Source organism: Prinia subflava, chromosome 1 (genome assembly GCF_021018805.1).
Source record: "Prinia subflava isolate CZ2003 ecotype Zambia chromosome 1, Cam_Psub_1.2, whole genome shotgun sequence".
In the NCBI taxonomy this organism is placed as follows: domain Eukaryota; kingdom Metazoa; phylum Chordata; class Aves; order Passeriformes; family Cisticolidae; genus Prinia; species Prinia subflava.
Genome location: NC_086247.1, coordinates 85,279,309 through 85,305,527, shown reverse-complemented (window position 1 = coordinate 85,305,527; position 26,219 = coordinate 85,279,309). Strand labels below are relative to the sequence as shown.

Sequence of the window (26,219 nt, the reverse complement as noted above, 5' to 3'; positions counted from 1 at the left end):
GAAAATAATAATAAACCTGTTTTCATGCAAGGAGCCATGACAACACTTTCTTAGGTGTGACTTTGAAAAAGCCTGAATGATGGCTAATGCACTCTTCTAGTTCCCAAAAATATTAAAAATTATAATGATGTCTTTTTTTCAGCCCTTCACTCCCTATTTTATTTTAAGTACTGCAAAATCCAAAGTTCTAATTGTGAATGCATATGTATAATGCATTTTATAACTGCTGGTGACAATCTGCTGAAATAATTGAATAGAAATGCTACAGCATGTGAAACTGGACTAAGTTGTGAGATTTAAATGCTCTTTATTGTGCTGACATTCAACCTGATGGCTGGCTTGCAGCTGACAGTCTGCTTTGAATGGGTCTGTGAAAGCTGCCTACGAAAAGCAAGTTCATGTATTCTTTGTGAAAATGGCATATGGAGCTGACTAAAAGGGATCCTCAGTTCCACTGGAAAACTTGTGGGAGTTGACAAGTCGAAAAATTTTGGAAATCTCCACATAATGATCCAATTCTTGCTTAAAAATAGCCCTGTGCTCTGGTGCTTCATATCATTCTCCTTGCATAAAGAATGTAAGGAGAGAGGGGAGAGAAAGGGGAATTATAAACACTAAACATATGAATAAGAGATGTTGAAAGTCACATGTTCTTTGGACATGAAAGAGCCAAACTCTGCAGTGGCTGCCCCCACATTCAGTGGTAGCATAACTCTTCCTCCTCGTCAGCACTGTCCCAATGCATGCAACTACATTTGCACCTGCAAAGGAGGGTTGCAGGTCCTCTGCTCCTGTTGCCTGTAATGATTTCTGAAGTGGTTTATTCCTCACCCTACCCTCCAGCCAGGCTGGTTTTGTGGGTCTCTCCAACTGCTATGGGGATACAAGGTGGAGGGACCTGGAGCTCACAATTTTCCTGTGGGTGTTATTGACTGTCTAAGGCTCAGTGAAGTGAACTGAGCCCTGTTTTGTGCTCAGTCCATGTTTGTTAGGCTTCTCCTCAACAAACGAGACCAAGAAAAGTAGTTTCTTGAGCTGGTGGCTCTTGTAGATGAGACTGAAAAGCCCCTGTCTCTTGGGAGGAGTAGACCTCTGCAGCTAAAAATATGATACCATGCAACATATAATAAATACCATATGTAGGAGAATACAGGTGACCTCACCCCTGATAAGTGACAGCTCTGTTAATTACCCAATACAGCCTCGCCCCTGATGAGTCACAGCTACAGCCAATAAGGATGAGTGAGATAAAAGAGAGGGTTAGGTGGTAAGGGGAGGATCATCATGGAGGAGGAACTTTGAGGAACATGAAGCAGGGTCCTGGGGAGAGGGAGTCACTGCTGTGAGATCAGTCTGGGTCTGCAGTCAGAGCCTGTTGTTGGAATCTGCAGTCACAGTCTAGCCAGGTGAAAGCCTGCACTCAGAGTCTGCAAACCGATACATTCAGTCACAGTTCAGCAGGAAATAACCAGCAGTCAGAGGCTGCAAGGGAAACCTACAGTAGGAGCTTGCTGCAGCCAGAGTCAGTGAATAGTTGGAGTTAAGATGACTAAGCTGTGAAGAGGAATAAGCCAGGACCCTTTTTATGCTGTGTTTAATACGAAGTCTGTGCCTCATCATTTTTACCCTCTAATAAGAGAGCTGCTACAACATCATATATTGCCCTGTGCTACTACAAAAAGCTCTGAGAAGTTGATTTTTATCTCCAAGGGACTTATTTATGGCCTTACAGTAGTTCCTAGATGCTTCCTTGTTTATCTTTGTTGTTTTGAAAATGCTGGTTAAATCAAGCACCAATACAATGTGCTGTCTCTGCTTAATCCCTTCTGAGATGGACTTGTCAATGCAAAGCTGGCAGAGAAATCTGGGATTTAGTAAGAAAAAAAAAAGAGAAGAATGGAAGAAACATTAAATATGGGTAGCAATATTTGGAAGGGATTGCCTGACTTGTTCCCTTCTTTGCCAGTTTTAATGATCTAGCATTATCCATCCTGGCTTTTAACACTGTTTCTCCATATCTCCTTATTTTTAGGGTTGGTCGACGGCCTGTACTGCTCTTCTCTGTCATATTCATTTTGGTATTTGGACTGACTGTGGCACTCTCAGTGAATGTGACCATGTTCAGCACACTCAGGTTTTTCGAGGGATTTTGCCTGGCTGGAATAGTCCTCTCCCTGTATGCGCTGCGTGAGTATTCCTTCATCACCCATACAAATGTGTTTTTATCGAGTATGCGGTTTGCTGTTCTCTGGCTTCCTGTGTGTGTTCAGACAGATCAAACCAGAATCATATTGATTGCAAAAGCTTTAGCCTGAATTTTGGTAAGGAGGATTTTGCAGCTATCTCTTTAGGTTATTACAAAGTACTCTGTCAAGCAGTCTCAGAGTTCATTTTAAAAGTTGTAAGGTGGTTTGGGTTTGTCTGTTGTTTTTTAAACCTAGAAGTTACCTGGGTCATAGCCATAATGTGTAATGGGAGTAGATTTCACTCTGCGATATTGAGCTCAGTGGGAGACTTACCACTTTGGCTGCCTCTAGCAGTTTGTACTCTGGCACTTTTTCAGAACTTCCTCTTTTACTTGCTGAAATATTCTGTGTCCCTGCCCCAGGATTGTAAAGTTACATCAAAAATATGTTAGAAGATCCTGAAGTCCTTTTGTCCACTCTTTTCATTTTTCGGTTGGGTAATTTTGAGTTTTTGTTTGGGTGTTGTTGTTGTGTTTGTCTGTTTCATGAGGGAGAAAAAACTCTGAGAGAAAACTTGTAAGAAATACTTACACGCTCCCATCTGGGGTGACTAGTAAACTCATAGCCAGAGCACTTGAAAACCCCCTCTGGAGGCCTTGCCTTTGGAATGTGCATCCATGATGCCACCAGCCTAATCTGTGTCCCTTGGATGTGTTCCAGAGAGCATCTTCTGCTTCCTTGGCTGTTTGTAATTAACAGGTAGCACCACACCAACCAAAGAAAACACAAGATTTCTGGCTCTGGAAAAGTATTATCTAATTATATCCTGGGAGCTGCTGTACAGATCTTCATAAAATTTTATTTACTTCCTATTGTGGATGGTATCTAACCCACTAAGATTTAGCACAGTATCCTTACTTTGCACAGAGTGTTTTGTAGTATGAAGTTCCACAGTTTTTGTTTTATTTTTGGTCTGTGCCAAGGAGAAAGAGGCCTGACTGGAATGGATAAGAGTTTGTTCTGTATTGCACTTCACTGTTATACCTGATATGGTACCCAAGATTTTTTAATTCTCTTGCCTTTGCTCATGTAATTTCTAGTGACAATCTTTCACCAAAAAAGGAAACTACCACTGAAAACATTACACTTTATTGGGAAGTAATTTAACCTGTGTGGTTCCCATGGGAGGGGGCTTCAGTGATTACCAGTGTGATGTTCAGCTGGATAATAGGCTTGTCAGGATTTTTCACAGCCCAGTTGCAACATGTTAGTTTTTCTCATATGATGAGGGTTTTTTTAACTTTAAGAGATTGCAACTGATGATTTTCACGGGGAAATGCCAACTAAGTAGAAGTTTGATTATGGACATTTTTATGATTGGAATGAAAGCGTGTATGTGTTTCTTTAGACCAGACAATAGCTTGTCAGCCCAGGCTTTCATTCAGAAAATGGCATATTCTGGTTCCTTCATGAACTACTTGGTCCAGAGCAATGATTTGAGTCTTGTTATTTTATCCCCACCCCCTCTAAAATTCAGGTGCTTGCTATAACCACTGCTGTCTGGAAGGACAAAGCTTAAACAGAGCTAGGAAGTGTTAGGAGTGTGAAATTAGCTGCAGGCTGAACATCAGCACACTTCTGTGGAGGTGAGAAAATGTGAAAGATGCAGCACCTGTGCCTCTGATAAATCTTCTGACCTTCTGTCTCAAGAGATGAGGGGAGTGGGTCTTCACTGTATTAAATAATTTAAACAAAAAAGAAATTGTCGTCTTTGTGTACAGTACCCAGAGAGAAGTAATCCCTAAAGTCTCAAGAGAATGGGAGTTGTAGGGTTTTCTGTTTGGTGGTGGTTTTGATTTTAGTCCTCATAATGTGTTAGGCTTCCTCTCAGTCTTTATTTACCATCTTTTCTGCTGGAATCAGAAGTGTGTGGAGTATTCTTTTGATTCATAGACTCTCTTCCCTTTCCCTTAATGGCCTTGATTTCTTCCCCTGGAGATTTGTTGTCCCTGAACTCCCAGCTGGCTGCTCTGAACAGAACAATAGAAAGTGGAAAATTTGACCTGTTAGTGGTAGCCATTAGCCAAAATTTCCAAAGCTACTGTGCAGAAGAAAACTGCATAGGCTTGCATAGCCTGCAAAGATAATTAGTCTGCCTCTGGGATCCTTTTACACTGTGTTGAGCTTGCTAGTTGTGCTTGGATTTATGGCCTGCCTGAGGGAAATTGTAAATAACAGTTCAGGATGCTTTGGGAGTGAGAGGAGCACCCAAGTGCTGTCTTTAAAACACAGAGCTGCCAAGATTGAGTTGCCTTCATCCAAACCACACTCTTCTTCGTGGGTTAGTGCTGTTTCCTGTGCCCTAAGGTGCAGAGTGCACCGGGGATGAGCCCTGCCTTGTGTGGAGGGACAGCACGGAGCTGCCTGTGCTCCTCTGTGGGCTTTTCTCAGTGGGGACCTTGCTTTTTGTGGCCTCCAAGCACAGCCTCTGCCTGGAGCTGCTCAGAGCTTATCAGAAGGAACCACCTTGAGATGTTGATTTGTTAAACTGAAATCTTTTCCTGCAGCTGCCGTAGTTCTGTTGGAAAAGGTGTTTCAGGTGAAATTTTAGTGAAGCTGCAGGAAGAGACAGGCTTTGTGCAGGTGATGGTGCTTGCTGGGAGGGAGGAAAGCAGAGGACCAATGAGCCCAAGACTTCCCCTCCCGGTTGCTGTGGGTCCTTGCATTATCCAGGAGAATAAAAGGTAGCAAATCCTGTTCCACTGAGTAAACACATGCAGCTTTGAAAGGCTTTTCTTTCATTCTGGTGTAGAACAGGAGGAGTTTTACTGTCTTCCAGAAGTGTTTTCCTGCCTGGAAACAGGTATTCCTACCAATCTTCAGTGGGTTCCTGTGCTTCTCAGCAGTTAGCACACATCTTGTATGGTCAGGGACCAACAAGAATCCTCAGGAAGCTCTTCCCAGGAGGGTACAGTGTCTCCCAGTACGCCACACTCAGCAGCAATGTGATGCACAGCTCGTGCTGCCTGCTGTGCTATGCTCGGTGGGTCCCCTGCTATCTTTGCTGAGCACATTTCTGCAGTAAGGGGCCACCCCTTGTTGGAAGAGGGTGCTGGGACTGGTGGCCAAATCTCCTGGAGAGAGAAATGGGGAAGGGACACAAAGGAGCCTTCTGGCCATGGTGGTTGAAAGGGCATGTATGCCTGCCCAGTGCTAAATGTAGAAGAGAGTGTAGACTAGGGACTGAAGGCAGAGAGGTCAAGAGAAGGCAGGGGGAAAGCTGGGTTGGGTTTTTTTTTCTCAGAATGCCTTCTGTTTGGTATTTGTTGCTGTGTGCACATCCAGAGAGGAAGGATGTCCCTGTTAGCTGAGCATGGATGGATGCACAGTGCCACAGCCTGCTGCCCAGCCAAAGGACAGGAGGTTTGAGTTTAACCATTGGTGTGGAAAGCCCTAAGATGGCCCTGAGAGGAATGCTCCTTTGGACAGGCTGAGGGGTGGGAGCCCTGAGCAGGGTCACGAGTGCCTGAGTAATGCCTCTGCTGGTATCTGGATTTGCAGCAGCAGTCTCACTGCAGATAGCTCTGCTTGTTGTTGCAACTCACGTGGGACCAAGTACACTCAGCAAATGTGGAAGTCATGGGAGAGAGCAAATCTGATTACTTTGAGGGTGGGGAGGGTGTTGCATCTGGGTCACTTTGGTCTCACTGGGTCATTGCCTTGGCCCTGACCACAGCACAGCCTTTTCCTGGGTGTTTGTGGAGAAGGCAGATGCCGTGGCTGACTCAGCACAGCTCCCGTCCCTAGGGCTCGTTGCTGTCAGCTGACACCAGAGCTCTCATGGCTGGGGGCAGGAGTTTCCCCCTTCACCCCCTCTCCTCTCACATGCTGCTGCCCAAGTCAGGCTGGTGCCAGCACCTACCTGAGCCCTCTGCCAGGCAAGCCATCCCCCTTCCCTCCAGAGACCACCAAGTGTGCTGCTGTCAGTGGGATGTGCCCTCTGACCCTGTCCCCCACTTCCTTTGGGGGATCTACTGGGCACAGTGTCTCTTGTGCTGCCTGAGCCTGGGGGACAGTGGGAGTGGGGCCAGGGCTATTAAAGGGATGAAGGGAAAAAGGCTTCCCTTCCAGCTGTTCCTATCCTATGCTGTATCTGCTTCCTTGTCAGGATCCCTGCTTTTATCACTTTCTAGAGCCAAAGACAGGACTTCAGTATTAATTAAACTATTTAAGGGGAAGGTGAGGAAGGGAAGAGAGATTTTTCTGACAAATGCTCCTGGCAGGTTTACAGAGCTTCCCATTAAAATGCTGTATGCTGTTGCAAATGACTGTACCTGGGCTCAGGCAGCACAAGCCATGGTGTGGATTTGCACACAATTGCAGGCTGTTCAGCAGTTTCATGGGTGACTGAGCTACAGATTATGCTGCAAAATTAGAAAGTCTAGACTTGAATGAACTGGTAAATAAGCTCTGGAAATAGCTCTGCTGGAATGAAGACATCTCAGGTTGGAGCAAGGAAGCAGGGGTGTCCCTCTGATGCACAGTAGGAGAATGAGTAGGCATGTTGCTTCTCTTTGACTGTTGGGAGAAAAAGGTAGAAACACTGTTGAAAATCATAGGTTGTGTTTCAAAACCCTGTAGAAGCCTGGCAAAGGCTTTCAGACCAGTTAGGATGTCCAGCTGTGATGTATCTTTCTCATTTAAAGCTAGGTCAGTCTAACCTGTTACTCCTGTAAATTACACAGGCAGTCATCTGAGAGGCTGAATGTGGCTTAAGGTTTTTTTTTTAACATGTGTCCTGGAAAGCTAGAGCAGAGTGCTAGAAAGCTTGCAGCTGGCTGAAGAATGAGCAAGTGCCAAAATGGAGCACCTCTGAGTGTTGGGCTGTAATGATGTCGGATTTGTTAAATCATTTTGCTTCCAGACAGGAGTTAATAGAAAGGGTGAGATTTATCTTTTTTTCTTTTCCTTCTTTATTTGTCAAAAGTGTATAGGCTGTGAAATCCTGAAGCATTCCAAGTTTATAATTGATTTAATTCTCGATTTTCCTCTCATGACTCTTCAGTAGCAAGCATGGCCTTGGCCAGGGAGGTGAAGCACTGGAAACAGCAGGCTCTGAAGCTATTCTGTGTAATCTGAACTGGCTCAATAAATAACCTGCAAAGCATTCCCAAATCGGAGGATGTGGAAAACATCTGATTCCTTTCCAGTGCATTGACATGTGAGTTAGCTCTGCAGTAATGTGCAGTTCTCTCCACTGACAGGTCTGTGATAAGATCAAGGTTGTTAAGCCACCTACCTTCTGTTTATGTAACCAGCCTTCCTTTGTCTGAGTCACTTGATGCAGATCTGGTAGGAGTGATCACACAGGGATCCACTGATCTCAGCTGGTTCACCTTAAAGTGGTCATTAATTGTTAATGATCCAGAACCACTTTGTTTATAGAGCCCACCACACGTTGTTCTATCACTGAGCTGAGATGTGATTTTCTTGAAACAGCACTGCTACAATTTTCGATAGCTTTGTTGGGAGAACTGTTAAAAAAAATAGTATGCAGCAGGAGCTCTCCAGCTGCTCAAAAAAGTGCTGTGCATGCCTTCTATCAAGTGCCTGGGGGTTCAATTTATGCAAGAGTGGAATAGGTTATTGGAATTGCAATACTCTCCTTATAAGTATAAATTTTCCTTGTTTTACGTTGCTTCCTTCACTACGGTCAAATCACAATCCATAATAATGTTTGGCTCTTTTTCCTCACTACTTCTGCTGAATTTCCTTCCCTTTTCTGATGGTCAGAGTGGGTATAGGCCCTTCAAGGGACACAATGTCTGCCATTAGGGCATGGACCTCCATCCTTATTTTAATCCCTACACACTGTCTTCTGGAGCAGAGGTGCCCTTGGAGCATTGCTGAAATTGTCCTGAATCCTGGAAAAACTGTACCATTGAAGGCAGCCCATTTGAAATTATTTATACCAAGTCTTCAAGTATGCCAAAGGAGAACAAAAGTAGGCTCTTTCTAAAGCTCCTTGGAACATTAAAAGATGTTTGTTTGATGCAGATATTGCAGCAGAATATAACTTTAATAAATTTTTCCATTTCATTGCTGAAAATCTTATGTGTTGTAAATGTGACAAAAAGCCTTAGGAATTAATTTTATTTGAGGTACTTTTTGTATGAGTGGTCAATTGTGAATGCAATTAAGATGGAACACTGCAGTTGCTACACTTGTGATGACAATCAGATGCAATTTCCCTAGCTCAGAACACAGTTTGCATTTTTACCATTTAAAGCATCTGTCTTTTAATTGTTCCAGACCAGCTCAAACACTCTGGGTATGCTCAGTCTGCAAAATCTTACCTTCTGTCACACAAATACTTGTAACTGTTCAGAAGTGTAATTACACTTTCAGGGATTTTTTTTTAATTGGTGTTTCTTTATTCTGAGCAATGTCAAATAGATTTGTAAGTCTGTTGCACAGCTGAAAGCTTGCTGCCATTGAAAGGAAATGAGATGGGCTTTTCTATTCCTCTTCCAAATTCCTTTGCATTGTCTCAGCTGCTCATACAACTGATGACTTTAGACTATAAGTGAGCGTTTAAAATGGTTAGTGAAATCCAAAAAGTCGCCTTTCACTCACAACTCTTTGACTCAGCTGAAGTGGTGTTATAGCCTCACTCTAAGAATAAATTGTGAAGTGTCTGTTCCCTCTGCTGGTTTGTTGGGGTTTTTTTCCCTGTTGTTGTAAGACAGCTGCTAAATAGCTTTTTCTTGCTACATAGGTTCGGGCTAGTGTTCTGTGTTGTGTAGGGTGGCTGGTAGCAAAAGCTTCCTGTAACACATGTGCATGCATCCATGGAGGCCGTGACCAAGTGATTTTGGTTTTTTAAATCTTTTAAATTTTCCCTAGCAGGAAGTTAATTTTTTTACAGAGAGTATCAGAGAGAAGTTGTACATATAAAGCCCATCATGCTGAGACTGTCAGCTTAGTGAGTTCCAGCTGTCCTGTTCCTCATCTGTGTCCTGGCACTTGGCAGCACTTGGAAACAGGACGGGCTAGTGTTGGAAATGAGTTGGGCAGTGACATTCTCAGGAGCTGCACTTAAGACAGACAGCATTCAGGGCTGGATTTGTTTTTTCCCCCAGATGCTTCTTCCAGTGAAGGCACAGACAAACACACATTTTTGTGTGTGTGCCTGAGCCAGCTTTCTGCTGCAGAACGAAGGACGCATAGGTTCATAAATCACCTAGGAATGAATAGTGCTTTACTTCCCTTTCCTGCCCATCCCTACAGGTTAGCTTGTCAGGAAAACAAGCCAAGTTATAGCAACAGGATGTGCACAAAGGAAAAGTTGTGTGTATGTAGAAGGTGCATTTAGAAGTTATCTGTAGAAACTTTGAATATTCGAGTCCAGCAACAAATGTCAGTGCACAAATTCACATAAATATTTATGTGCCTTTCAAGAGGAACCATAATTAAACAACTCTAGCCAAATTCCCATCCCCAGTCATGCAGACATGACTCCTATTTTCTCACTTACAAATAATATAACCCTGTGGGATTTTTACTAGTTCAAGTTAATTAAATTTCACTCAAAGCATGAAATTTGCAGGCAGTGCTCATTGCAGTAGTTCTGCAACTGTGTATTATTTAGTCAGATACAATTAAAAAGTTCAGTTTTGTTTTAATTCTTCATTTTAATTGTTGACAGTGTACAGAATTTAATCATAGACATGATACCAGTGCTCACATCATTCATTTTTCATTTTTTAAAAGAAAACTCCATGATGTAGCATTGTGAATGGATGTGTTCATAAGTTATATGCTGCAATTACTGATGGACCTAAAAGTATGAGCTAAGTTTTTGTCTTTTGAGAATATCTGGTCCCTTCTTAAATGACTTGTACAGACACTTACGTAGTTTTAAGAGATAAGTTGAGACCTAAGTGCTTGCTAATATCTTGGAAACTTGTTTGTTCGCATTCTTTGAATTCTGGTTACAGTATGAATTGTGAGAGAAGAAGTCAGTTTACCAAAGTCTAATGAATGATGTGCAAATCTTTGTACCACTCTAGTTTTGGATATATAAGCTGTATGTCTGCTTTAGTCACCTATACATTCAGTACAGAATCTTTGAACTTTTCTTGCAAAAATTCCTGAATTTAAGCCTGGTAAAAAAAACCACAGATAGTATCCTAGAGAAAAAGGATGTTTGGAGAAGGTTCAATGGCTTGTAAATGTAGCTGTCACTTGATGAAGTGCCTGTGCTGAACTGTGGAAGAAAGCATGGTTCAGCACTTGCATCAGAAATTCTGGATCCATGTTCTTGCACCTCTCTGGGTAATGTCCCCAGCTCCTGGATGTCCCAGCATTTCTCTGTAACTGGTTTGTGCTTGGAGGAATTTTTGGCAAGTTAATAATTCTTGTGGCCTCTCCTTCCAGCTTTCTGCCCTAGTGCCATGGCAGAGACCACCCTCCTGTACAGCAATGCCACAGCTCTCTCCCTTGCAATCAGGCATTTAAGTGCAAACACATCTCCATCAGTGGCTTAGCTCACATAATCAATGTACTAGGTTAAGGACAAACATTTCATTCTGCAGTTGTTTATTCTCTGAGGAGAATAATCTCTGGCAGAAGCAGCAGGGGAGAGCAGTGTTTGAGCATGCCTTGGCTGGACCAGGACCTGAGAAGGGCCGTGGAGGAGGGCAAGCTCTGCTGGAGCACTGTGCACTGTAATTGTGATTCCGTTAAAAATGCAGACTGGAGAACCTGTGTGTCCTGGTACTAAGACAAAGGTAGGTTGCTTTATGTTACTGTAATCCAGACACTTGAGATTAATTCCCTGGAGAAATGAGGAGGGCATTTTCTCTATGAAGCGCTGAGTTCAATGGATATTTAAGCACCAGAGTTGTTGTCCAAAATAAATAAATGGATCCCTGGTTTTCTGCTTGATGTGAAACTGCTGTCCAGAAGGAACAAAGTGTCAGCCTGTCAGCTCTTCAGGGATTTTTTCCAGTTCCTCTGTTGCTTCCACTCAGATTTCAGTCCTGTAGTTGTAGGCACTGTAGCTGTCTCCTGGATATGGAGCACTTGATTAACAGAGGAGTCAGAAGAAAGAAAAGTAACAAAAAAAGCACAGGAAGCAGAATCAATAATATGGTGAGGCAAAAAGCAATATAAGGGAAGAATTTCTGTGGGGATTTTTTACTATTATTATAGCAAACAAAAATGGGTTGAGGGCAGGAAGGAAAAATAAGAGCAACTTAAAAATTGGGTAATGCTGGAAGTAGCTTATGTGGTGAAATTTCAACCAGTGTTCCTAATAACATTTCATTTTTGTTTCATTTATAGCTTTGACTTTGAAATGTTTGGTTGGAGTTCTTTGCCTAGAACTTGACTGACTTGTTTTTCAATGCAGAAAGCCAAATCTGTCTTTCTAGGAAGCTTTAGGAAAATTAATTAAAGAGCTTTTGAATTATAGATCCATTAAAAATGACTCTGCTTTGAAAGTTAAATAAATAAATAAAACTGTCAGTGTTTGTCATCTGTTGAAAAAAATCCTGTTTCTCTTGTATCTGTTCAACAGAGAAACCCAATTAGTGAAACCCAATGCTTTGGAATTTGGGCAGGAGAAGCTTTGATTATATCAACCTTGACTGTTCTCATACTAGTCTTTTCAGATACCATGTGTGAGTTTAGAATAGTGATTCAGCCATTGTCCCATTCTGTCCAATCAGTTGTCCCATTCTGCTTATTTTTTTCCTTTAGTGTCTGTGCTAAGTCTGAAAGAAAATATGTAAAATCCAATCTAGATCTTGCAAACCTTTAACCTAAGGGATTTGACTCTTTTAGGAGACAGACTTCATCCTTTTTTACTAAGCATTGTATTTCAATAAAAAAGCATTCATGCAGGTGCCTTTCCTCCCTTCCTGACCTTTTCTTTAAAGGTGGTCTTTCCCTGAGGATAAGTGTTTTCTGTGGGTCTAGTAACATGTGCCAAAGCAGAGAAGAAGAATAGCTAATGCATGACCCAAAGAGGGAAAATACAAAAACCCAGACTATACAGTATGTACTACAGCTGCCTCCTCTCTCATGCTGTGATAAAAGACAATGTGACAGATACTTTTCTAAAATAAGAAATCTGCTCCAATCCAATGAAGAATAATAGCAGCAATTAAAGATTTTGTGTCTCAGTTGTTTTGGAAACAAAAAGATGGCCAGACAAAGCTGGCAGCATGTCATGCTAGCATGTGTGAATGTGATTAGCTCAGCTGCCTCAGTGCTGTCCCTTGCTGGGAGGTTTTTGGTACCTGGTGGGACTTGCATTGAGCATACCAGTGCTTTTTTCCTGCCAGGACAGCTTTGGATTTGACTTCTGACTGGGATACTTTTATTTACCTATAATCTCTATCCCTCCTTCAGGCCACAGAAGCATGTCCTGCGTGCCCAGTGCTGCTCAGCTGCCAGGCAGCAGCTGCAGTGTGGCTCTACCCATGGCAGTGCTGCGCAGGTGGCAAACCTCACAGGAGTGAGCTTCTGGGAGAAATAACCCACCTGCCTGTGCACACAGGACAAGGCCTTTTGTTAATGTGTCTGATCCTTTCTGCCCTGATTCTGGGAGTAGTTAAAATCTCAAAATGTCAGTGCAGGAGGAACTGGCTGGAGCTTTTGCCCTGCAGGAGAATCTGACAGCAGCTCAGGGACAGCCTAAGCTGACCTGGCTCTGCCTGTTCTGGGTATGTCCCTCTTGGCTGGTGCTCCCACCTACTGCTGGTCCTACAGTGAACTGATTCAGCAGTGTAAACAAGCAGAAAACTGTTGATTTTGTTGTTTTCTTTAGTTTTAAGTCAGTTTTCCCCTGGTGTTTCTCCTCACAAAAGCTCACTGCAGGGTGGAATAAGCCTAGGCAGACAAAGGTGGAGAGAAGGAGCATGTGTCTGGGGAGTCAAGGAGAGAGGAGGGACTACAGGGGCCGTGACATAAATTTGCCTTGCCCTAGTGCCCTGCTGCAGAAGCCGTTTAAGAGACCTTGTGGCTTACTTGTAGTGCAAATGGATCAATTCTTGCAAGCTTACTGCAGCAACCTTGGGTCAGGGAACTCCCTTGGTGTAAACAGATTCGTGTGTTGCAAGTCATGGTGAAGCATGACTTAATTCAGTGCGTCGTTCTTAAATGTGGGATTTAAAACTTATTTCTTGAAGGCTTTTTAAAGATTAGACAGTGCTTAATTGCATCTTGGCAGAGACAGCAGGTCTAATAGTAAGAAACATATGTCTTGGACAGGTTGATGCTTCTTTTCAGGATAGCTGTCTTTGAAGTAGTAGCAGATGGAAGTCCTTCCACCTTTTCTAGGCTCTAACTGACTTTGAGAAGAGCAGATAAAGTGGCAGCAGAGAAAAGCAATTCTTAAAAATAATTTACAGAGATCTGTATGGCTTTAACTTTATTTATTTAAGCTTTCAGAGCGAGAAGCCTGGCTTTGGGTTTATTGAAAACTTCTGAAGCTCGGTTGGAGAACCAAATAAGATCAGGTCCTAGTTACAAGATTTCCACTTTTCTGGCTAGCTCTTCTTAGCAACATCCAAATTAGTGAATAAATAAAACCCTTCAGTCTGCTGATGACAACAAAAAATCTGTGATTCAGACCAAAACATCTTGGTCATGAACTTGGCAGTGCTAACCTTGAAGAGCAGAAATGCAGACCATCAATCTGATATTTCAGTACTGGAAACAGTTGCTTTGAAAATGTCATTTTGTTGCTGTCCCATCAGTTTTACTCAGTATATCTCACCCTTCAATGAGACTAATTTTTTTTTTCTTGGCTTTGGGATAAGAAAAGGTTAGGTCTAGAACTGGGGCAGAGATGATGATGATGTTTGTGTCTTGGATAAAGATGCTCTCTGTGCTGAATTGTCTGTCAAGCTCCTATAACCTTGGTCTTTTAATCAGAACATTTTGAAAGTCTTTGGAATTGTGAAAGTGTGTGGGTTTTTGTTTGGTTGGTTTAATTTTGGTGTTGTGGTTTGGGAGTTTTGTTGTTTTCTTTTGTTTTTTACTTTGTTATTTCTGCTTTCTGAATTAATTTTTGATTGCTAATTAGGTGGCTGCCTGAGAATGCCTGGCTACAGCATGCCCATTTCTATTTTAAAATGTGCTGTGTAAAATAGGCAGTACAAAAGGAAGTTTCTGGATTTATGTGTTTAGACTTCAGCTGTGTCTCCTTTTGTTTGTTGTAAATGGCAATACTGAAAAGTGAGTTTCACTTTCTCAACAGTAGAATGAAATAGTGCTTATTCTTTGGAGAAGACATCTATGAGAAAGGTACACTACAACATTTGCTGTAATATATTAGGAGTATTCACTAAGATCTATGTGAAAACAAGTTTTTCCTGATGATTCTGAATTGGAATATTGGTCTGCAAAATGCTTTGCACAATTCTAATTTCAAACAGAATTTAGTGACTTAAATTAAAGCTACTACTGCAAGAAGGCTAAACACGAAAGCAAACAATATTTTTAAGCTGATTTTTTAAAATATACTGCATGCAGTTACACTTGTGCAATGTGTAATTGGTATGAAATGGTACTTTTGAAATGTAAATCTTGAGACAGTTTCAAGACAGGCATTCAGTGTAAAATTCATTTGGTTTAATGTCACTTAACAGTAAGTGTAAAATTATCACATATTTGAGTAACTTAAACGTACAATTTGTTGAAACTTCCATTTTTTGTTTGTTCTGCAAACTGGTGGATCAGGACGGGAATAGGATGTGGTTGGCAAAGTCATTCCATGTTGTCTGTACCTGGAGACCTTGGCAGCAGCAGAGGGTCCCTCTGAAACAGCCTGATCCTGCCCAGTTCAGGTACCTGTTGGGAGAGGTGCTGTCAGCGTGGTGTGGGTCTGGGGGCCAGCAGAGCTGCTGCCTGTGTGGTCATTTGCCCTTTCCTCAGAATACTGGTGTTCTCCTGAAGGTCTTGAAGGAAAAGTCCTACTGCATGGAAACTGTGCTGCAACTGTGATCCTATTAAGATCCTGAAGGTCAGTAATTATTGGATATAGGTTCCTGTTAATGGGGTCACCATGCAGGAGAAATGTGTTTGCATTCCTATAACTGCTCCTTAACACCCAAACTGGAGGGATCCCTGCAGCTTCTGATGCTCACCTGCATTCCTCTCTGCATCTGATTCTTCTCTGCTGGCTTTGTTCAGCCACATAATCCAGCCAACAAATTGAAAAAAAAATCAATTTCCTGAGCCAATTTTCTGCTCTTTTGTTTAAATGTCCATTTAGGGAGCAAACAGATGCAAATGTTGGAGGTAAATGTCAGGGGATGTGAGAATGCAGGAAGGTGGGCTTATGGGATGACAAACTGAGTCCTGACCAGCATTATCTCCCGAAGCTTTGAAAACTGAGCAAAATGTGGCCATACATTTCAGCTCTCGAAAAACACTGCCGGTGTCAGAATTTTCTGCCACATATTGACACCCCCTGAATTTTGCCAGTTTGGCTGGTTTTGTTGCTGCCCTCAAAATCAACTATGCTAGGTGATACGGTCTAAATAAAATAAATCAAAAATATTTCTCTAAATATTACTCCCTCCACTGTCCGTTTCCCTGTTCTGTTTTTTTGACAGATCCACCCTAGGACTGTGTGTTTGCAACAGCAGTGGAATTGGTGCAGATAAGGGAACCATAACCAGTAACGTGCTCTTTCCTTCTCGTACCATGAGGTCTCTGTGCATTCAGGGTGAATTATACTTAGATGAGTTTCTTGTGTACTACAGAGTACACTTCAGATGGAGCAAAATCAAAAGAGAAAAAAATCAGAGCATCGTCCTGTGAGGCAAATCGAATTCTTGAAGTGTAAAATTTTCTAATGGCATCACACAACCTTGTCTCATATGGATACAGTCTTTGGACCCCACTAAAGGAAGTTAAAGAAATGATGGGTGAGGAGTGGTGCATGTATGGATCGCAGCTGGGCTGGCCACCCTCCCGTGGAAAGGTCAGGGAGAGGAAGAGGTCTCACTCAACTGTTTTTAGTGGTAAATTGTCTTTTTTCATTTGGAATTCTGGAATACTACCAGCACACCCTTCCAAGATGGATGAGTGAGCGAATGGCAGCAGACAGGTCAAAGGCAAATGGTGAAGCACTAAAATATATATACATATACACACATTTCTTTGAAAACTGTACTGTATTGTGATAGGAACTTTCTACAGAAAATGTTTGGCTTCTCTGGAATCTCCCTGTGCTGGAGAAACTGTGGATGTTTTGTTTCAGATCACATTTAATATTTGTGGTCTCTGGAGATAAGGTGTTACTTGCAAACACGATAATGTGTTACTTTTAAGTGCTATGTGTGTTTCATTCCTCATGTCTGGATTCTTGGACCACATTTTCATTGCCAAATCTTTCCTTGCTAAACTGGTCCATAGTATCATGGGAATCCTTAAGCAACAAGGACAGATTACGTGAAAGCAGATGTCAAAATATTAAAATTTCTCATGGGATAGAAACTCCCCGTCCCACACAGACAGCATGTATAATCTATTGTTGGCGTTGTCTCCTACGCAATTCCTTTGTATCTCTTCCTCTTCATTGAGTTCTTGGTGACCAGAGACTGCTTTCAGAAAGCACTGTCATGCAGAATGGCCTGAAACAGGCACATGGTCTGACTCTGGGGCATGTCCTGTGCAGGGCTGAGTTGGGCTTGACCCTTGTGGGTTACTTCCAGCTCAATATGTTGTGTGATTTGATGATATTCGTGTGCAGTGTAGATGTTTGGTGGGAGAGGCAGCTGCTCCCCAAATCTGCAGACACTGCTCCTGGTGTACTGCACACCACTGGAATTTACTGAAACAAATTTTCTGCATTTTCTTAATTTCTATTGTATCCTTTTTGTGCGAGTTGGAAGCATTTAGTCTTTCTATGTACCTTATGCCCCAAGACAGTGTGGTGAAAAAGCACAGTGCAAACTTAGTTATTCATGTGGTGATAAAATTGATATGAGACCAGGCCATTAATTGACAAGCAGTAAACACAGGCTTTTTTAATTCTGGAATGCTTCAGTGCTTGGTTCCTTTTGTAATGTTAATGTGGGGCATGTGACATTAGAGGAGAATTTTGTGTATGTGCATGATCTCTTGGGCTTCTCTGGAGTGATGGAAATGCCTTACAGTGGCACCAAGCAGCTTCCCTGTGAACCTGGAGCCTTTGACACTAACACCTTGGCAGACTGTCTGATGCCACTTGCATTGAGGGAGCACATGGGAAGGCACAGAGGGAGCTAGCCATGCTTCTGGGAATGCCTACTTTCCAGATAACTGCAAAAATGGGGCTGGCACCCCGAAAATGTGTGTAAAGGTGCGTGCTGTGCAGTGCCTGGCCAGCAGGTACACAGGCATGTGTGACACAGGAATGGTTCCTTGTGCGATAGCTACAGACTAATGGAATGTGGCTGGGAAGCACAGGGAGCATGTGGGTGGGTTGTGGAGGTGATGTATTGGTCACTGGTCCAGACTGTGGTGTCTCTTATTCTTTCTTAAAGTAGCATAAATTCTTGTTTTCTGGTTTATTGTGTTAGCAAAGGATCACAGAAAGTGTGCATGTGTGGGTGTTCTGTCATAAAATCATAATAAAAAAACACAACAGCAAAATCAAAAGTCCTGGATTCTCTGTTAATGCCGTTTTCAAATTCCCAAGTTAGAATGGAAAATTGAATTATTTTTCAGCTTAGGCCAGTTTTCTTGTTTAAAAAAGAAGAGGAAAGAAAACTATGAAGTCACAAACAGTGCTATTGCCTTTAAGTGTTGGTATGGAAAACGTTATGGGAAGCCCTGCAGTCAGCAAACCTGTTTTGATCTGGTTTGAATGCTCCTCACCTGACCAAAAGCACAAAATGTGTGTGTGTGTGTGCATATTACTATTGATCCTAATTTCCGGGCAGTGCCACTTAGAGAATTTTGCTCATCTGGAGACAGGCCTGGGCTGATTTTCCCAGCCGTGCCAGTGTCATCTGTCCCTGAGACGTCCTCCACCCCAGCAGTCACCGCTTCTCCCCGGAGCAGCGTGCCACTGGCATTGGCGTTGCTCACCGCGCTTGGTTTCTTCCCTGGCACGGCTCCTTAATGAAACACCTGATGAGTCAGTGCTAACTAATCTCACTTGGGGGTATGGCTGTCACCTCCCTGCAGGAGATCTGCCTGTGTCTTGAGAATGCCGTGAACCAAAGAGAGGAAGTTTGCATTCAGCTGCAGCTTCTTTCTCCTCATGATTTTAGAATTTGGTACCTGTAAGGATAGCAAACTGGAAGTGAAACTGGCACAAGCAGAAGGAAATGTATGTGTCTCTTGATCCCTCAGGCAGCACTTTTACATAAGAGGGACACTTTAGAGATTCATATTGAAACTGATTTCATCTTTCTGCCCCATTAAACAAGCAATTGGTTTTCAGCAGCAGCTCCAAGATGAATCTGAGTCAAAGCAGGATGATTAACTGGAGGACAGCCAGCTTGGCCATTGTTTGTCCTCTCCTGTTTAATACGCAGGATATAGTGATATACACATTAGAGACTTCAAACTCCTCCCTTCAAGAGACAATACAGTAAATTAATCTGTTGAGAAAACGCTGAGATTCCAGCCTCCCTACCAACTTTTTAATTTAACCATGTTAAATACTGCTAGCTGGAGTTGCTCAACTCAGTGACTCACAGACAAACACTGTAGAACATTATTTTTGCTTTTTTGCATTTCCTGTCTATAAATGGATGGTTTGGAGTTCAGCTGGGTTGAATACATTGAGGTGAAACTTAATTCCTGTCATCTGATAACAACTATTCTTTATTCAAGCCCAGAATACTCTCTGCTTTCTCTCACAAAACTGGATGATCTTTGCATGTACATATCAGCAACCCTAAAACTGCAACGTCTTCAGGGCACATGTGCCCATCCCTATTCTGAGTATCTGAGTTTCAGGTGTTCCAGTGACTAACCTGGCTTTAGAAAGGCAAAGATGTTAAGGAGTGTCTCCTCAAACTCCACAGGCCAAATTTCTTACATCCCAGTATCTGCTGTCCCAGTTATTTCAAAGGAAGTATAGATGTACTTATAAGCTCTTCATCATTGTCACGATCTCTTTGGTTTATTGGTCAGGGAAGCAAACGCACTCTATTCTTATGGGTGCTGACAGGAGAGGAGATAGAAAGATGGAGGAAAATGCCACTGCTGTGTACACTGTGCCTCTTAGCCAATTTAAACCACCATTTTCATCAATTTCCCTTTGTAAGAACAAATTAGAAAATATAACTGTTGCTATCTACTGGGAAGGGGGAGTGAATCTATAAATTGAAGTTCAAGGTTATTGGAGCTCTTATCTGTCAATAATGTGGGTTTATGTCTCTGAGCTGCTGAATATTTTTATTGATGCTGGTTTAATAATTAATCTACCCCTTGGAAGCTGTAGGCTTTTTGCCTAGGATTAATGCACTCTTAACATCCCCATGCCTACCAACTTGTCCTGAAAGCTAAGTGGTACCACAAGAATCTGCTGCAGGGGGCTTGTTCCATCTTTGATCGTGTGTTCATATGTCTTCATAGAAAGCATTTTTAATCCCTCTCTGCTACCAGGTTCAGACATAAAATCCATAAAATCACCAGTGCTGTTCTGCAGATCTTCTCCATTAGTTTGGAGGGCTGGTCCATTAACAGCTCTAGCAATGGTAAATGGCAGGTTTCCCTAAACTAGGCTTTGAAAGAAGGCGTGTGCTTGACTGGAAGGGCTGTTGCATGTCTGTCTCCGGCTTGCTGCCCATGGGATAAACTCCTTCCCCCACGTCAGTGACTGAGTCAGTTCAGGGCCTTTTGGTGCTTTTTCTGGGAGAGACATTGCTTGGTGAGGTGTTACTGGGATCTGCCAGCAGGCACTGCAGTTTTTTGTGCCTGTGTACTTTGTGTTTTTCCTTCCTGTCTTGTTGGTATAGAAAAGTGCTGGATTAGTTTATAATGTTTGCCACAGTGGAAGTGGGGTGAAGCAGGATGCTCAGCTGCTCCCACTTGCTTGTGAAGATCCCATCAGGTTTCCTGATGGCATTCTCTGAAATGGGGAGCTCTTGCTTTCATCAGGTGGGAGAACCAATACTGTGTGCCATGCTCTGCCCTGTTCACCCTCCTGATTTCCATTAAATGTAAGTGATGCCTGCCATGGACTGTATGTTGTGCATGCTCCAATTGAGGAGCAGAAATCCTCAATTGTCATTGAGGAGGAGAAATCTCCATCTGTATGTTGAGCATCATGCTAGGCAAGATGGGATGAAGGAAAACATCTTTTAAGATTTGTTTGGTGTATTTCTGATCCCTGTGATAAAGGAGAGGAGTGAGGCTGGGATGTGGGATAACAGAGGTATGGAGAGTGGCAGAGGTAACATAATCTGGGGTCTCAAGGTAGCTTTTATGCTTCTAAGAAAGGAAGTGTTTTATTGAAGGTAATTTCTTTGGGGCAGCCAGTTATGCAAACCCTCCTAACTATGAATGGAGGGATACCTCTGTGGAAGAATGGATGAAGCAGAAGGAATGAAAATAGGACCTGCTGAAGCTGCATCTGTGCACTGGGGATAGAGAAGGACAAGGAAACTTAGGATAGAAACAAGTAATAACAGGATTCTGACTCAGTCATGTATTTCTGAAACACAAGGACTGGAAAGAGAGATGAAAATATGGAGTCCTGATTTCTAACAAAATTTGTTTCCAGCTAGCATATGGAGTGATTTAGTGGCCAATATAAGCCTTTTGAATAGATCCCTTCTCTGTTGTGTTTGCATTTGATTTTTTCATATATGCAGAGCTTGAATTCTGAAGGTCTCAAGCACCTCCTATTGCAACTGAGCAGAATCTTCCTTGGTGGGTGGTGATTCTTTTCCTCTTTGTAGTAGCAGTCCATGCAGTTAAGAGAACATGATGCTTACCTTCAAGGCTGAAGCCTTGGTTTTAACCCAGGTTTCCAGAGGCAAAGAGTTATGTTTTTCTGCCTCATTGAACTGTTTTTAATTCAGTTAGGGCATTCTTCAGTCTCCAAATGATGTTGTACAGGTTGCCTAGTGGTAAATGAACAGCATGGTTGTACTGCCCAGCCTTGCTGGTGGGCAATTTTTCAGCTAAACCAGGCCTATGCTGCATTGTTCCCTGTGGAGCTGCTGCACGTGCACACACAAGGAGCACTGGCTACAGCTGATGGCTGGCACTGGTACTATTTTTCAATCTGGAGTGCTTCTTTCCTCGTTTCTGTCAGTCTGCAGCAGAATATCAGCCAGTAATGCAAGGGTGCCCCATCAGAACAAAGTCATCAACATTCCCATGACAATCATAGAAATACAATAACCTTAATTTTATTTTAACTGTGGTTGAACACACAAATTTCTAGATTTGCAATGTTATACAATTCAGCTTGGTCAGTTGCTGTAGCAGTGACATTTTAAGTCTTCAGAAATACTGGGTTTTTTGTTGTAAAGCCACATGGATTTTACATTATAAACAGTGATTACTGATTTCACCCTCCGAAATGTAGCTTTCTGTAAGGAATAGTTGTATAAAATCAGACCAAAGCCCTAACAGCTCACAGTTTAATCGTGTTGGTGATGTGAGCTGGTTAGCACAGGCTCAAGTACTCCTCCTTCCAGGAGGTGAAGAGGATGACTTTGTGCTTAGACACAGCTTCTCGTAGAGAGACAGTTCTGTGTACAGCATCCACAGATTCTCGAGAGGTCTGCTTTGAACAACAAACTATTTTTTTAATACTGCCCTGGCTGTAGCCCATCTTCATTGTGGGGACAATAAGGTGTCCCCTCTTGCTTCCCTTCACATTAGACACTTTATCCGTTCTCCCTGTCTGCTCCACATGCACCACACAACTTACTATTGTCTGTAATTACTATTTGACCTGTTCTCAGCTTATAGCTATTTGTTTGTCTTGGAAGCTGGCCAGTGTTTTCCATGGGATTACTTCTCTTTGTGAGAGTTGTTATAGTCAGGATGGCTTAGGCAAAGCAATGCAATGGTTGGTTTTGGGGCACCAAAGGCTAATTCAGGTCTCAGAAAACTTGGTTTGCAGCCCAGAAGTGCACACTGCCCCATCCATGGCAGATAGTAAGTGCTATCTCTTGCACATATGCAACTAATCTTGTCTTCCTTGAAAACATGAGGGTTTTACTCACAGGGATCAATGCTGGTTTGTGATTGCAGAGGGTGCTGCAGGAGATGATGGTACTAATTTTTGGTTAACAGCACAACAGAGTAAAGCAAATTTTTGCCTGGTGGAAGGGTAAAGTACCTTTGGAGCATTGAAGGATCACCTTCAGTGGTCTGGAAATGCCTCCTTTATGCACATGGAACAACATTTTCTCAGTAAGCGTGCGGGCAGACCTAATTAAGCAGTTGTCCCTGGACAATGTTTGTTTCTCAGGTCACTGCAGTGGTTGTTCGATCAGGTTTCTCACTTGTATTGAAACTGTCCTAGGGTGCCATGAGTGCAGGTGTCCAACTTTGTCCCTAGACAGTGATTTGGTTTAGTTGAAGCCAAAGGAGTCCAAGGCACTGAGTTACCTTAATGTGGCCTTCACCCATGAGGTTTCTGCTGCTTTTATTTTTTTTCTCCATAGCAAAAGCTGGTGAAGTATAGAAAGAAATCTCCGTGACCTCATAATTCAATAAAATGAGACTGCTAATTATGTTTGGGAGGATTGTTAGATTGTCATCAATATCTCTCATTGTGTTTAGGACCACAGACTTTCTTTTTTCAGAAGAAAAGAATTCAGGGTGGATGTCACTGCAGTCTATAGACTTTACTCATTGTTTTCTTTCTTTCTTTGTGTGTTTCTACGTGGATTTATTTGGGAAGGTTAATTGCTGGGTGAAACTATCTGCCTTGACAATTAATGGTTCTGGGCAAACAAAGGGTTATAATTTTATTATCCCACAAATGAGACTTGAAAGGTTTTTGCCTTATCTGTGCTTCCCTTGCCCTCTGGACAGAGGCAGGAAGAGATGCTGCCCTTTGGGTGGTGCCTGCTTGTTCCCTGCCCCCGGGGGAGTGGGAGATCTCTTAGGATGAGCACCACAGAGCCCATGGTAGTGAAGGACCCCTCTTGCTGTGTTACAGCTTTTCAGCAAGCCTGTTCAGGAATGCAGAGAGGGGAGGAAAGTGCTGTACTTCGTGTGTATTTTGCTCAAACCAAGCTGGGGGGAGAAGGAGGCAGCTTCATTCAAATTGCATGTTGTTCACCCTCATCTGGCTGCGTTCCTCTGCTTTTCTACCCCCTCATGCCTCTCCCTAAATTCCTGGCAGTCATATTCCATGGTATGCTCTTTTCACCCCATTTCAGGCCATGCAGCAGTAGCACAAGAGAGCCTTTGTTGAGCTGGAGTGCTGTATCTGAATGCTGTGAAAAGCATTGTGGCAGCTGCCTATGTTAGAGACTGTGCTTGGGGACGACCTGTGTGGCCAGCACCCTCTGAGCTGAGCAGCAGAGCTGTAGGGAGGCTTCAGGGGTACAGGGAGGATGCTGCAATGGGAACTGCATGGAAACACAGTGGCTGTCAGTGCCGTGGAAGTGTTTCTGCAGAGCAGCTTCTCTGTATTGATGTGGCACCATGCAAATCTAAGGATATCCATGAAATGGAAAAAACTTCTTTGACATCTGGCCAGTGGTACAGAGGCCAGACAGAGCTGTGGGGGCAGCTGCATCACCCACTTGCAGAAGGAATACCAGCTCTTGGGGAAATTCTCAGCCCTGCCAGCAAGGTGTTTTCCTTCACTGCCCAGCTCCTTGGCCATGCTCTGCCCTGCAGCCAGCCCGTGTCTGTGTTACTGTGGCCCAGCATTCACTACCAAAAGCCATCAAGAAAAGCTGTCCTGGGGAGGCCACTGGCACTACAAGGAGCCCTATTTTGAGTCAGCGTGTTGATGCTGTGCTGCAAGTGCATCTTGTTCAAAGGCTGTACTAATTATAAATTGGTCTTGGGAGATGAGGATAAAAATATCTTTAGTCAGCCTGTCTCTGTAAACAACCTGTGATGCTATTTGGAAATGTGGTATAGTTTTCATGTTGCAGGGAATGTGTGTGCTGTATGTGAAGGACTTCAGCAGCCACAGTGCAGAACTTCCTTGTGGTCAGGCTGACAAATAAAGCGGGGAAGGAATTTTTTTGGATGCTAGAGATGGCAAAGTGGATATTCATGACATTCTTTTCCACACAGTTAGGGGAGAAATTCGAGTTTACTTTCAGGATTGTAGGAGGAAGGGTATTTATTATACCAACCATATGTTGTAATAGTACCTTCTTTTTTATAAATAAAAAAATTCCCTTGAAACACCTTCTCTGTCCTGGCCATATGAGTTTGGATGGACTCTCTCTCCTGTACTTTGCAAGAGAGGATTTGCTTCTGTGGTGCAAGACATCAGCTGGTTCACTGCTAAATCAAATGCTGATGTGTACTGTCATCTGCAGGGTAAGTTTCCCTACTGGGAAGGGAGTGCTAAAGGCATGAGGAAGAGCTGGGTGCCAGCTGCCAGTGACGGGCACACGGGGAGCACCCATGAGCAGACGTGATGCTGGATCTCCATAACAGGACCTGTCTGCACAGCTGCGAGCTGCTGCAAAGTGGTGGCGAGAGGAAACTCCACCAAAGCCTCCTTTGGCTGCCTCGGGGCTGATCCTGACAGATCTGTCACTTGGCTCCTAGTGGAGCTGAGTCCCCTGTGAACACCCCTTACCGTGTTTCAGGCAGAACTTCAAATGCATGCTGGGTGCTTGGGAAGATGAATTATTGAGCATGCTTTTCAGAGAGGTAAAAGCACTTTGCCTTTCCTTTGTTCTTCAGCTCCACTGTAACTTAAACCAGGATGGTGCAGGGTTTTCACTTTCCTTAGGGTGATGCATCTTGCTGTAGGTCCTGGGCTGCCCTGTGCTCTGCATTCTGATTTTTACAGAACGGGGAAAATATAGGGAGAGGAGGGAGGAACAAATACAGCCCCTTTTGGGTGCCTTCCAGTTCAATACTTTGGAACCACATCTACAGGAAAAAATGCCTGAATGTGAAAGGGCTTGCCACCAGAACTAAATTATTCATCAGAATATTAAAAGAAGAGTATGCAAAGATGTAAATGGAGCACACCCCAATGCAGCTGTAATGAGCTAAAATTATAGTTGTGGTCTTGGGAAAGACCACACTCTCAATTAGCTCAGTACTGGCAGCTGCCTGAGTGCACACAGCACCTTCTGCATAAGGATGATGCCAGGCATTCGTCTACTTTGTGCTGGTTTTTAGTACTTAAATACAACAGGATTTAGTCTGTATTGGCAAGAGATAACAGCACTGCCAGTTAATAGGCTCCTGTAAATCTGGAACCTCTTTGCACCTGTTGTCTTATAATTCCCCTAGGTTTTCATTTGTTTTTCTCCTTGCTGTTTGTCCTGTAAATGTGTATATCAGGCTTTCCTGAGACGTCAGCCTCTTCTGTGTCCCCTTGTTGCATCAGCCCTGTGTTCAGCTGTTAATCATATGTGCTTGAATCTGTCTGCATCAGTGTTTTAAAAATTGATGGCTTCCTCTTTTAGTTCACACCCTCTCTCTCTTTGACCATCTCTATTCAACAGTCTATTTTCTGGCTCTGTTTTAAAGGGGGTGACCGCCTTGCCTCTCTTGCTGGCATGTGATCATTGGCATGCACCTTCTGGATTTCAGAGCAAAGGTGAATGATGTGTTGAGAGCTTTAGAATGGCTGAGTGACAAGGTTTTCCTCCTGTTTATTTTGGTCTTTTTTAATGCTCTTGTGGAAAGGTTGGGTTCAAGAACCAGGTCTTGCAGGGCTTTTTAAATCCTGTTAAGTCTGTTTTCTCTGTTTGTCACTAGTAGTGCTTCAAGCAATATCTTTCTCTTCATGAACATGAAGGTCTTGCCTTAACTGATGACAAGCTCAGATGTTACAGCAGTGAGATCTAATTCTGAGGAGTGCTAGAGCTTTAGTGAAGTCAGTCTGCACTC

At 43.0% G+C, this 26,219-nt stretch overlaps 1 protein-coding gene across 4 annotated transcripts in view; it reads left to right on the top strand.

The window, feature by feature from the left end:
- The window catches only part of SLC22A23 (solute carrier family 22 member 23), a 110,173-nt gene that overhangs the window by 21,840 nt on the left and 62,114 nt on the right, over nt 1-26,219 (top strand). For all 4 annotated transcript variants that reach the window (XM_063401506.1, XM_063401516.1, XM_063401496.1 and 1 more), the window contains one exon: nt 2,033-2,187. In XM_063401506.1, the coding sequence (XP_063257576.1) occupies nt 2,033-2,187 (155 nt within the window). The remainder of the gene's footprint in view (nt 1-2,032; nt 2,188-26,219) is intronic.